At 42.0% G+C, this 13303-nt stretch overlaps 1 protein-coding gene across 2 annotated transcripts in view; it reads left to right on the forward strand.

The window, feature by feature from the left end:
• Positions 1 to 13303, forward strand: part of cadm4 (cell adhesion molecule 4) — a 140630-nt gene that overhangs the window by 113623 nt on the left and 13704 nt on the right. For both annotated transcript variants that reach the window (XM_084557062.1, XM_084557061.1), the window contains exons 2-5: positions 860 to 1006; positions 6146 to 6433; positions 9029 to 9190; positions 11303 to 11393. In XM_084557062.1, the coding sequence (XP_084413188.1) occupies positions 860 to 1006; positions 6146 to 6433; positions 9029 to 9190; positions 11303 to 11393 (688 nt within the window). The remainder of the gene's footprint in view (positions 1 to 859; positions 1007 to 6145; positions 6434 to 9028; positions 9191 to 11302; positions 11394 to 13303) is intronic.

Raw genomic sequence — 13303 nt, forward strand, 5'->3', positions numbered from 1 at the left:
GAAAAATCTTCGGCAAGAGCAAAACCTTGTGCAGGATCCTTTTTTTAAAAAAAAATAAAAAATACCTGTAATAATAATCTTACATTTATTTAATAGAGTGTAATAAATTAGTTTACCTGCCGCTGTACGGGAAATGACATTAAGAATGTGTAAAGTGCATTCAAGGCTGCCACTGCTGTCTCACAGCTCCGTGATTTGGCGTTTCACAGCCTCACACAATATGATTTAAACCATTGCTCGTGCACACACAGCTAGTGCCACGACCGCAGTCTAGCCATCTGTTCAGGTGCCTTTGTGTAAGTGTGTTAGTCCATATGTGACGACGTTTGTGTTTATGTGTCTCCATTCAAACGTGCACTAGTGTGCGTCTAAACTCCAGCAGCCACTTAAAGATTTAATAGGAAATGATGTATTCAAACGCGTGTATTGATGCGTTCTGTTAGACTAGCCAGAGGCAATATGGCTAGCATCTGAATGTGTGTGTTTATGCACGTAAAGAGATGAATGGCAGTAATTATAATCATCCCTGTTATCATCGTGAAAGTGCCTTGCTCATTAGGACATTCTTTTACTTCTTCTGTCCTTTAGTGTCTTTTTTCTCTCTATCAATCTCTTTATCTCTGTCACTCTGTCTCCTCCTCTCTTTTCCTCTCCCTTTCTTTATTTGTTACGTCTGTATGATGAATGGCAAGGAAATGAAGGACACTCTTAAGTGCCTTATTTTGAAAGAATCTATCTGAGGAGAGGTGTGGGTTAAACTCTTCTTTTTCTCTTCATTTGTTCCCCATCCTCTTATTTCCGTATTTCTTCCTATCCATCATGCAACCTTTATACTAATGTCCGTCTTTCTCCCCCTCAGCTCGTTGTCAGGCGGTGCAAGCGGAGAATGTGACAGTCTTAGAGGGAGGTACGGCCCAGATCTCCTGCCGCCTGCAGAACTACGATGGATCAATTGTGGTCATCCAGAATCCCCGCCGGCAGACTCTCTTCTTCAATGGCACGCGAGGTGTGTATCCACGTTTATCTCTAGAGCAAAACCCCGTCTGTGTCAATGCATTTGCACTCAGTGGCATTTGAAGCGAGCCTTTTAGACACATTAACAGTGACTCACCAACACTTGCATTTAACATTTTTCTTCTTGGAAATGTCCTCCTTTTGCCTTTGAAGCATTTTCACATCGAAAAGTCAGATAACCGCCAAGTTAATTTGGGAGATGGGTACACTCTCTGCCCTAACAGTGCGACTGCTATAACTATTTTAAAAGCATAGTTCGAAAGCTCTCTGTATAATCCACTGTTAACCCCAGTGATGAGATCAGAGCTTATTATAGTCCTCATTAGAGCATGGCCTTGGTAATCACATGTTTTTTTAAAAGGTTGCTTTTTGGCAAATTACCATTGTAACCAATATTATACTGAGGCAGATTTCATTGAGGTCCTCCGGGTAGGCAAACACTGCTATGTTTTTTTCTTACTAATTACAGGCAAAAGTTGCCATTTTAGCCAGATTTCCTGTTAAGCGCCGTTAGGAAACCTCTGAGCAAAAGAGCAGTGATCAAGGATGTTAAACATTACCTCTGAAATTTGCGATGACTGCTTAATTGAAGCAAAAACTATATCATGTTTTATGGTGTAGCAATAGATATGCACTACATAATCTCTGTGATAAGACATTAGCCTCCGGCTTAAGGCTAAAGTGTCAAACTGATTTCTTACTGTTAAGAGAAGGTGGTGATTTGAATGCTGGTTCAAGCTTATGAGACATCGGCAACCAGGAGACTTAATAAATACATTGGGTTTAAAATGATTTTTTAAACCACCAGCAAGTGCTAATATTGGGCAAAGAAAGAAGCACACAAAAACAAGAAAAACAGGGATATTACCTGATCAATAAAAGGACAAACTAATGTCTGTTTTTAGTACGCTTGATTTCTTATTAAAAATGTGATGAATGCACAAATGCACAAACTTGGAAATCACTAACAAAATCTCATTAACCAACAAATGAGCAGTCTACTGGAAACTGCGACACTTCTTTCTACCAGGAGGGCAAAGGTGCCACTTCCTGATTGCCCATTGTATCGTTAACAACATGATTTTTTTTCCTGAAATCAAATAAAAAACAGCCAACCGGAAACCCTAAATCCCTAAAAGCACTTGCAGAGCTTGCCACTGTGCACACTCCTCAGCGGTGTCTTATGCTGGACATCTACCAAAATATGACTCTTTACGAACGGTCAGCGGAGTCAGTCTCTCTTACGCCTCACTAGTCTAAGAGAGAAGACGGAGAAAAAAAAAAAAACATTTTGATTACTCATGATTTGGAAAAGGATTGTCTTGCTGTTCTAATGTGACAGGCGATAATTTTCCCTGCTTGATTTAGAGAGAGAGACTCTGTTTGCTGAGCTAACGTCACTCAAGCTGCTCTAGCCGAACGCTGCTGAGCTCCCAAGTTTTGTACACATACTATTTTAATCTCAATCTGCTGTGATTGCTTAGGCCATATTTTTGAACTGTCATTCAAGCATCGTTGAATTTAATTTAATTGAGTTGAACCTAGTAGAGCACCAGGCCACTACGATTTTAGCTGAATATTACAAAATATACAGTATTTATATTGGAGCCACGGCTGTGAGCTCATTATAGATAAAGAGTTTCAGACCAGTACCAGTTTCACGTGGCCTTAACCTATCGGTATATGAAACTGCAAATAAATCCAGTGCTACTAGTAGACGTCTTCAGATGTATTCCTGTGGTAAAAGAAGGGGCTCGTGTAAATGTCAAGATAATGAATGGCTGCCAGATCAAGAGCTGATTCTCTGTAGCTGACCTTGCAGTCAAACATCCACATGCTGAGGAGGTGTTCAAAGGACTTTTCCAGCAACGCTTTCATATCACGGGAAAGTTAATATGCTGAAACTATCAAACAACTGCTGGAACATTTGCTCTTGACTACAGGAGATGCATTTTTTTTTTTGTTTTAAATATGCAATTCTAAGTCAAATTTAATTTATACTTGCATTTATGTGGTATTTTTATTTATTTTTTGCATGTGAGAAAACTTGCGGCACTTATAATTACAGTGATTTGACAATCAAGACTCCCACACTTCCCATGGGAACCCTCTCCGACAAAAGAGAAGTTACTGAATATTTCTGAACAGAAGAGCAGGATCGGGGTAAAATATTAAAGACAAACTAGTCGCACACATAATTTCACTGTTCTCAGGTAGCTGCAGCACTCAAATGCCTTTGTTCCACGCACTTTTCATCACTTGTTAGTCTCCTCGATCACGGAGAAGACATAATTGGGTGATTGAGGTTGCTGCTTTGGGAACCCTTACTTTGAGCTCTTCCCCCTGTTGTATCAGATCAGCACTGCCGCTAAGTTCCATTAACTATTTAAACACAGCAACTTCATCTGCTCTCCCCAGGACGTTGACTCGCACCCTTCAGAAATCATGAGGAAGTCTAATCAGAACGAGGAGGAAGAGTGGGTGTGCGGGCTAGAATGAAAGAGAAAATGATCAGGGATAAAGAAAAGGGTGAGGGAGGGTGGGGAGAGTGACAGAGGATCAAGAAAGACACAGCAGCAGAGAGAGAATAAGTAAAGGGAGCATCAGGAAACGGAGAAAGACACATCACTGGGAAACTATCCAAAGTTTAGTAGAGATATAAAGTATAGATGGCTACCCATAACTAAATTGCATGCTGTGAGCACTAGAAAGACCTCGTTGGGGACATTTTCGGGGAGTGTAAATTACATCTCACTCTGGCTCTCTCTACCTCCACGTTTGCTCCATTTCTTGTCCATTGCCCATCTGCCACCCAGATTACAGGCTAACAAACCAAGGCCTTTCTCTGACGGTCCATTCCACTAGCTGCCCAAATAGAGCCGTGGCAGTAAGTGAAGGGAATTAAGCTGCCTGTTTTGCAAGCGAGCAACCAGTCAGGGGTGTGTTTTATGAGATTGCGGAGGCAGATAGTGATAATAGAGCAGTGGAACTAACCAAATGGTGCCTATCTCTGTCCCTCCGCCTACTGCCAAATCTTCTCAGCATGCAAATGAGATAGGACAATAAAGGTGAACTTGGACTTGAACAGAAGTCTGACATTTAGTTGCCATTTAGTGCAGAGAGGGAAATAAAAGATTTACACATCTGTGGGGAATAGCTCTCTAACAATGCCATCCGGTGTAGGGGAAATTTCGGAGGTGAGTTGGAGAGATTAGTGTGGTGTACTTCCAGGAAGATTGGACTAACTCCATTGCTCAGGGGCGCTCAGTAAGTCTCCTGCGGACTTCTGTCTCTGTCCATATTGTTTTATCCGTCTGGCTGCATTATGTAGTTATATTAGTCGATTTTTCTTATTCTCTCTTTATTCCCCACTCTTGCGCTCACCCACATACACACATGCAAACACACACACAAAGCCAATATCTATACCTTAGCGCCTGCGCCATTTTGTGAACTGTGCCGAGAGGTGGTCGGGTGTTCCATCAGGGAAGTGTCCGCTTTTGTCTCCATGAGACAAATCCAACACAAAGCAAAGAAGAGAGGGACTGACGGAAATAGAGATAGAGAGCAGGGGAGGTTCTACAGTCAGGTCAATACAAAGTGAGTTTAAAAGGTATTTATGAGAACCTATGTACATCGAGCCACTGTCACCCACAGACTGTTATTAGCATTATTTGTTATTATGAGCACTTTTTTCAGCATTGATTCTACTCATGCTTTAGTAACAAAAGGAAAATTGTCACTTATTCACCTCTTCTCATCCTTCCTACCACTTTTCCTTTTTCCTTTGTGCTATATGGGCTTAATGATTGTAACTCTGAGTGGTCTGAGGTGCAAGACTGCGTGCAGAATTGTTGCATTTAAAGAAGCTGATGGCTTTGGTTATTTTGTGTAGCCTGAATGACAGAGTTTACAACTGTAGCATTTAGTGTGTCTCTCTCAGACTCGGTTTAAGAGCGGCTCCAAAATCATTTTTGCTTCATTTCCGAGACACTTTTCAAAAGAGTTACCAAGGTTGTTAGAGCAAGTAGAACAATTAGGATTAAAACCTAATATGATGAAAAATTTAAATACCAGGCACTAATTAGAAGCAAGCAGATGCATAGAGACGGAATAAACACATTCCAGTTTAGGATAGTCCAATTCATGCTTGGAAAAATGAGTAACACCCAAAGCTGGAAATCAGAGGACCAAAACATCTGTTCTGTTGTATCAACGCACTGCCTGGAGCTGATCCATCGAGACTGACTTTCGCAAACTCGCTCTGAACTTTTTACATCAAACCAAGCTTTAGATTTAGCAGCGCTATCAATTCCAGAGCAACAAATTATCTGAGCTGCTGTCACAGCTACTATTTTGCTCATGTTTTGCATTTTTTTCCCCTGCCAAGATGTCCATAGGAGTGACACCACAAATTAGAGTATGAAAACTCTCCCCTCATTTCAATCTGCGAGAGATACTGTTTGCTAATACAGAGCAAGCTTTCTTGAGGCCGTGAAATAACTGATTCAAAAGCTGAAAGTGCAATGCCACTCGATTAAAACAGCCCTTTGCTTCTCTTGTGCTTTTTGATGTACATGCCACTTACCGCCTGTGAAAAGGTAAGCGTACTGTAATTTTAAAGATACACACAGAAAAAAAAAAAGTGTGTTATGTTGTTATTTCCGATGTCATTCAGCTGCAATTGCACCACCACTTTCAAACCGGCAGCTGTGGGTCTGATTTTGCATCCACAAAGTACTGGCAGTTGCAGCAACCGCAGCAAAAAGTGGAGGTACAAGTTTGCACCAGCTTGGCTTCAGACCTTTTTAATCACAGCCCATATAGACTATATCATAACGTTAAAGTCAGTGACAGTTGTGTCCTTAGTCAGAAAGATAAACATGTAAAGTAGACCTTTCTCTCTCCGTTGGTTTCGTGATTGTAGCATCCAAGCAACCAGAGGCAAATGTCTCAAAATTGATTTTTGTTATTTTGTTGTTAGCCTTCACATTAATACAGTGATCAGTATCTAATTAAATTTAACCTTTCCACCTTCTTTTCCTCTCTCCACTCCCCGCCTCCTCAACAATCCCATCCTCCTCGCTTTCATCCCACTTCTACCCTCTCCCTTATCTTCACCCAACTCCAGCCCTGAAGGATGAACGTTACCAGATGGTGCTCTTCACCCCACACATGGTGCGCATCTCGCTGACCAACGTGAGCGTGTCGGACGAGGGCGGCTACTTCTGCCAGCTGTACACGGACTCCACTCACCACCAGGTGGCGACGCTCTCGGTTTTGGTGCCCCCGGAGACGCCCACGGTGGAGGTGAAGCAAGAGGCCGTGGAGGGCGGCGAGGTGGAACTCAGCTGCGTGTCGCCGCGCAGCAAGCCGCCCGCCACCCTTCGATGGATACGTAATGGCCGCGAGATACCAGGTACCAGGCCAAGGATGAGAAATGGATGGTTGTATGATTATGAGAGATAAATGAGGAGGCTAATGGGATAATTTAGGGCTGGTGAAGTGGAATGGTAGGATGATCACAGATTGAATAAAAGAGGACTGAATGAATGGGTGATTGATGGGTTGTTGGGGGGCTGGCAGATGGATCAGTTGATGGGAGCAGGTAAAGATGGATGGATAAATTGGTGGAGAAAATTGGGATCTGTACTCTGGGGCTGCAAAAACCCACATTCTTCTCCTGCTTCCTTTATTACGATCCAACTGACCATACACATTGTTGGATGTCCGAACAGTGATCGTTTTTCATTTCCATTCCCTCAAACAGAAGTTTCAAGGTGACAGAAGAAGTGTATACGGTGGTTATATTGAGAAGACAGACATCAGCAGCAGCCACCAGAAATATTTCAACTCTTTTCTGTCTTTCTGTGTCCACTAGCCAAATTCCTCTTTCATTTCACAACAGATATACATCTCCCCCTCTTTGTCTATCTCTCTTGCTAATCTCTCGGTTGATAATTCCGTTCCAAACGTATTTTATTTGTACTGAATCTGATATGCACACTATAAGATGAAAGCTGAAATGCTGGATACAGCTTTTCTCCCTCTTTTTCAGACCCATGAACATACTTCTTCTTTGTTTCTGATGAATCTGTGAGCCGTCCATCAGTCCGTTACCTTGATCTATCCTTCGTTCTGACTCGCTCTCTCCCTTGGCTAAAAGGGTACTTCTCTCAGTAATCCATCTGAGACCTATCTTCTCATAGCCTTCAGTCTATTCACTATCGTTAAATCAGCAGTTGCGTATACTATGCTACTACTTTTAAGCTGAATCTCTTAAAAACCTTCCACAGCTAAGCAAAACGAAACAAAAAACTCTTATGGCGTTTATCTCATTTTTAAAAACATTTTTTTTTTTTTTAAAGTAAATACAGAGAACATTTTTCAGAAGGGCAAACTGTTGTCGTACGTGATGCGTTTTTGTTCTCCATTAATTCATGTTTGGTGCCATCAAATACTTCACACGGACCAGATGAAATAATGTGAGATGATGTGGTGTCAACAGACTTTGGGACACGCACTGAGAAATGTTTTGCCCCTTTAAACATCGCGTCACCCGCCGTCTCTCGTGCTCTCTATTTTCGTCTGACACTCGGTGCCTCTTTCATCCGGTCTCCTCTCTGTCACAGCACACCTGTCATCAACCGTCATTCCGTCTCTCCTCGCCGTGTCCTTCCCTTCTTCTCCTTCCCCTTCCTTTTATCAGATCCTCCTTCCTTTTTTTTTTTCTTTACATTTCGCTAGTGACAAAGGCCTGATGCTCCTCGGCACGGTCGTCGGTTGTGAAGGGCTGTAAGAGTCAAAGAGACAGTGAGGGGCGGTACTTTTGCCTGTCTTGTCTCATCTTGTTTCCTAATGCCTCCCTCTGTCTTTTTTCTTCTCCTCTCCTATTTCCTCTCCTCTCCTCCTCCTGTCTCTTTTGGCCTTGAGTTAAATGAACTGTGACACTAAAGGTTAGAAGCAGATCCCAACAGATATGGGAAGTACTCTTTAATTAAGACACTATCTTCCCAGTGCCGCTTTCCTCCTGCTCATCTGTACACTCAGCCGTCCTCTCTCGCGCCTTGATTAGGTCTACTTTCATTTGCTTGCCAGCCATAATTGAAAACTCAGCACGATATAAGTTATTTCGTATTCTGCCTAAACAAGCACAAACTCCCAATACGTGACCGTGTTAAGTCCTCTTAGCTAGGACCCCGCTGCTTCTCCTCCCTCCTTCTGTCCCTCCTCTTCAACTCTTTTTGCATCTTTTTTTTCCCCATGCTGCATCTGGCTAGGTACTGCTATCATCCTCTTTTATGTGTGCCCCCCCCCCCCCCCCACATTCACACAAACCAGCATACACACACACGAATACACACTTCAATCATGCTTGTTTCTCTGCCCTTCGCTCCCTGTCTATGGGTCCCTCTCTCCTTTCCCTTTCTACTCTCACCCTGTTCCTTTGACGTGCTTCTCTCCCCATGTCTGGCTCAGTTAAAATCTCAATTGGGTTATGCATATTCTGTCTTTTATCCTTCTCTCCCTCTCTTTTACTCTTGCGCGCACACACGCAGACACACACACACATTTGGTTGATTTACTATCTGTAAACAAACTGTGCTGCTGCTCATAATTGCTGTGAAATATAGATGCAAATTGCTTTCTGTTTTCTTTCTCTCTTTTTCTCTCTCTCTTATTCTGTCCTCACCGCTCCTCCTCCTCCCCTCTGCAGGTATCGGATGGAGCATTAAAAGCTCATTCATCAGTCACTAACTTCTTTCTTTGTGTCTGCTCACTTCTTCTATTCCCCTCTGTGTTCCTGTCTAAAAATCTTTTCTACTCCTCCCTCCTGCCGTACCCCATGTCCCACGCCGTCTCCCACAGTGGGTATGACGCCTCAGCAGGGGGGAAAGGAAGAACAGACATGCTTTTGCTGCTAAGTCGTTTCTTGGCCACATCACCTGTAGTCTTTCCTTCCATTCGTTTCATGTCCTCTGTCCTCTGTGTTCCCCTTGTTGCCTCTCTGCAGGTGTGGTGTCCCAGCAGGACAACGCAAAGACGTTCAGTGTGTCCAACACCATCCGCCTCCCGGTAGAGAGGAAAGACAATGGGGCGGCATTGAGCTGTGAGGCTCTCCATCCCGCGCTGACTGAGCAGAAGAGGGTTCGACATTATCGCTTGGATGTGAATTGTAAGGCTCCTCTGAAATCTAAAAGCGTGTGTTTATGTGTGTGTGTGTGTGTGCTCTTTTATAAAAACACTTACCATCCATCTTTCAAACAAATGAAGCAACAAAGCGTTCGCCGGCAGATATTTCGTAAAACACACATTATTCCATCTGTTTCGCTGTCATTTAAGTTGCTACTTCAGTGCTATTCATTACAGTGTTTTACTCTAATGGCAGCAATAATTTTGTCAGGGCATTTCTCAAATGCTGGATATCTCGTTTTGGAATGAAGCTTGTTTCTACGCAGTCCAGGATCTTTGTATGGGACCTGCTTTATTAAAAGCTACAGCATTACATACAAATCTTGCAGAATGCTTGCAGAAATAGTAGGCTTATGGCTGGGTTAGTGTCCCAGCCTGTGGTTTAAAGACAAAAAATAAAATGAGGTACGTTTGTATGTGCAGTGCAGAGCAGGCACTAAAATCTAGCGTCCAATTTGGCAAAAGTAGAAAAAATATTAAAAGGGATTTAAATCAATCATTGGCTTAAGATTAATATTCACTCAGGGCAACAAGTTCAGACAGAACACTATTTTTAATCTGAGTTCTCACAAGTCTGTAGATATTTCAATAGGATTAATTAAGAAAGTAAGAGATAGCTCTGTATTATTATTATTTTTAAAAAGCCCAAAATGTAATATCTGTGAAATTTTTATTTGCTTCTAATCCCATCAAACATGTGACGTTTGCTCTTTTTATTGCATGTTTGACATTCATGCATTTTGTGTTTTAGCGTGCGGAGGAACAAAGTTGTTGCTTGCCTGTATAATGATATCAGTTTGTCTTCATCTAAAGTCAGTCAAACGAAGTTTATTTATTTTTTTCTTCTTTATTCATTTGGATCCCTGCTTTGTTCCACAGTGAGGTTGCTAGTCTTCCTGAGATCCACAACTGATGTATAAATAGAAGGCCTTTACATAGATTTAATACACAATATATATTCAATGACTATATAATGTTGTTGTTTTCTCCTCCCACATTACTGCAACAAACTCCCAATATTCAATTACTCATTTTCTTATCCCACATCATATTAGTAATTGTGTGTACTGAAACATTCCACGGGCATATCTGAATATTTATAGCTGGTGATGTGATTCATATTCAGCAAATACTTCTGCATTATACAATGAATACGGCACTTGTATATTTATATTTGTTGATAGATCCTAATGATTAATATTCAATAGTTTTGTCAATCTGGTTCCTCCAGCCAGAGAATTGGCAATAATGGCCAGCCGTCAGTGTGGATTTGGTTCCCCATCGCTCTGTTACTGAAGTAAGTGCCGTACAGCAGCTGCTGGAGCGGTGGGCTGCTTATGATAACAGGTGTCTCAACCGTAGGATTGTCGGCTGGTTGCCTTGGAAACAGATGTTAAAGACCCGTCCTCCTGCCACTTTCTCACTTTTCCCTTGTTCCTCCCTTTTGTACCTGACTTTTTTTCCAGTCCTTATGGTTTCTCTCATTTGATCATTTTGATCCTTTTTGCTGTTTTCTGTTGTTTTGTTTTATGCTCTCGCTGTCTGTCACTGAAACCACTGACAGGTGAAGTGAATAACATTGACCATCTTGTAATAATTCAATATTCTACTGGGAAACTTTTGGACCTGGCATTCATGTGGATGCTACTTAGACCAGACCAGGCACCCCCCCCCCCCCCCCCCCCCCCCCATAGCAATGACACTCCTTGATGGCAGCAGCCATCCCCAGCAGCATGCAGCCTGACACAGGCAGACACACAAAAACGATTCAGGAACAACTAAAAACAACATGAAGAACAGCACAAGGTGTTGACCTGGCCTCCAAATTCACTAGATCCCAAACTGATCAAGTATCTGTGGGATGATCCACAGAGGCCCCTCCCCTCAACCCATAGGACCCAAAGGACCCCACTAAGAACATTCTGTTGCCAGACACCACAGGACACCCTCAGAAGGCCCATGTCCATTCTCTGATGAGTCACAACTGCTTTGGAGCCATACACAATACAACAATATTACACAATATTAGGAAGGTGGTCATAATAGTATGCCTGATCTGTGTATATGATAATCCCTTCTTTCTGTTTCTCTACAGTTGCCCCCACAGTGCGAATTATTCCTCCTACTGGCATTTTGCGAGAAGGCGACTCTCTCAGCCTCACCTGCTCCGTCACTGGGAACCCTCTGTAAGTTTTGGTGTTTGTTCATGTGCTATATTGTTTTGGTGAATTCTCAGAAAATGCTACCTGTAATGTAAACGCAATGGTTGGTATGAACACAACACAGTCATTCATCAGAAATTTTAGTTAGATGAATTCGGCGTCAACACGACATGAACAGTTTCCAGCTGGCACAAAATGTGTGTGGAGGCCTTTTCACTCACTCTAATCGCAGACAGAATAATCAGGAATTGTAAAATGTTTGTCTCAGCAAAGCATCTTTGCATAAAAAGCACCCTTTCCCCTCTTGGATCAAACCTTCCACATACCAAAATTTAACCAAATTGTATTACGGGATAGCAAATGCATTAAAACAGTTTTGGGGAAATGTTCTGAGCTGCGATGGGAATGACATTTCAGCTCTCATATCAACAAACAGCAGGTAGCTGTGGTTGCACTGACAGCTACTTATGTAGAGGGCTCGACTTTCTCTCCGGCAATATGTTTGCAGAAGTTTGCATTTTATGCTGGCTCTAAACAAGTTCAGGTCACAAATTTACCCAGAGCACATTTTTCACACAACCGTAATGTAAAACAAGTTTGAACCGACAGCAGGCTTCTTGGAAGGACTTCAAAGAGCGAAAGGTCTTTGATATTGTGTCTCCAGTAGTTTAATGGTTCAGAGAATGAAGTTGTAAGTAAGAAAACATATGAAAAAAGAAATTGTAAAAGAAGTAGACTGGTAATCTTACGACTCATAGAAAGTGTGAAAGAATATTTATGGACTGTAAAGGTGAATTGGGCACAGAAGATGATACTGAATATCATACATACAACTTCAGTGAACTCTTCTACACTTTATTTTCCAAGCAGTTAATATCTGCCTCATGTTAAAGAAATCGTCTCCTTCTTAATAGCAATTGTGGGAACACCCTTGAGTAACCTCTACCTGCTTCAGTGGAGCTTCTCACAGTAGGAAACGGGCTGTTCTGGATGACTACCAAATGTCTGACAGTAATGCAGAGCATCACTGAGAGGAGAACACGTTGCTTTATCAACACCAATACAGATTACCGAGAAACAAGAAAGTGGGAGAGAGCTTTTCCCCTAAATAGCTTTGAATATCCATCAGCATATAAGAAATCCTACTCATTGCGTTTGTCTAGTACTTTAATTCTTCTCTGTAACATTGACCTCTTTGTATTACTCTCCCTTATAATTTAATGGTTGTTTCTCAGAAGCTCTGAATAATTACTTCTGATCTTTACAAACTTTAACTTCATGTTCTATGTAATTACTTTAATATGTCTGTTATTTCAAGGAACCACCACTGAAAATAATCAATCCAAGTCAAACATACTTTGAACTACAGCTGAAGATAGACCAGGGTTGCCTACCGTGTGGGATGCAAAATAATTAAGTTCCAGAAGTATTTTACCCTGCAGAAACTTATAAATATCAATGTCAAAATATAAGGGTGGGCCTCGCATGCACATTATGTCTGATTGGTCCAGTACTCTTAACGTTTTATTTTAGCCCCTTTTTTTTAAAAAAATGCCTGTAGCTGTATGCATGGTTTAAAACCAACAACGGCCCATCTATTTTCCAGCACTGGCTCAATGACCCCATTTATAAAGCAGTAAATCAGCTCACTTTGACAGCAGCAAGGCTTGAATCTCCTCCGTGATTGCTACTGGTCCTGCGTCGCATAAATAACCATACCTGTATGTTGCTATAAATGGTGTTAACCGCTGTAGTCTTCTGGATTACCAAGTCGTGGACTGGGGTGGAACAGATTGTTGCATAGTTGCGCAGGGAAATATAAAAAACTACCACTGCTATACGTCAGCAGGCTATTTTACCCAATCTCTGTGGTGGGGGGAGATAACTGCCAAGTGCCATTCCTGGAACTAAATGTCAGGTGTACATTAGATGGA

The sequence above is a fragment of the Chelon labrosus genome (assembly GCF_963514085.1).
Source record: "Chelon labrosus genome assembly, chromosome: 12".
Taxonomy (NCBI): domain Eukaryota; kingdom Metazoa; phylum Chordata; class Actinopteri; order Mugiliformes; family Mugilidae; genus Chelon; species Chelon labrosus.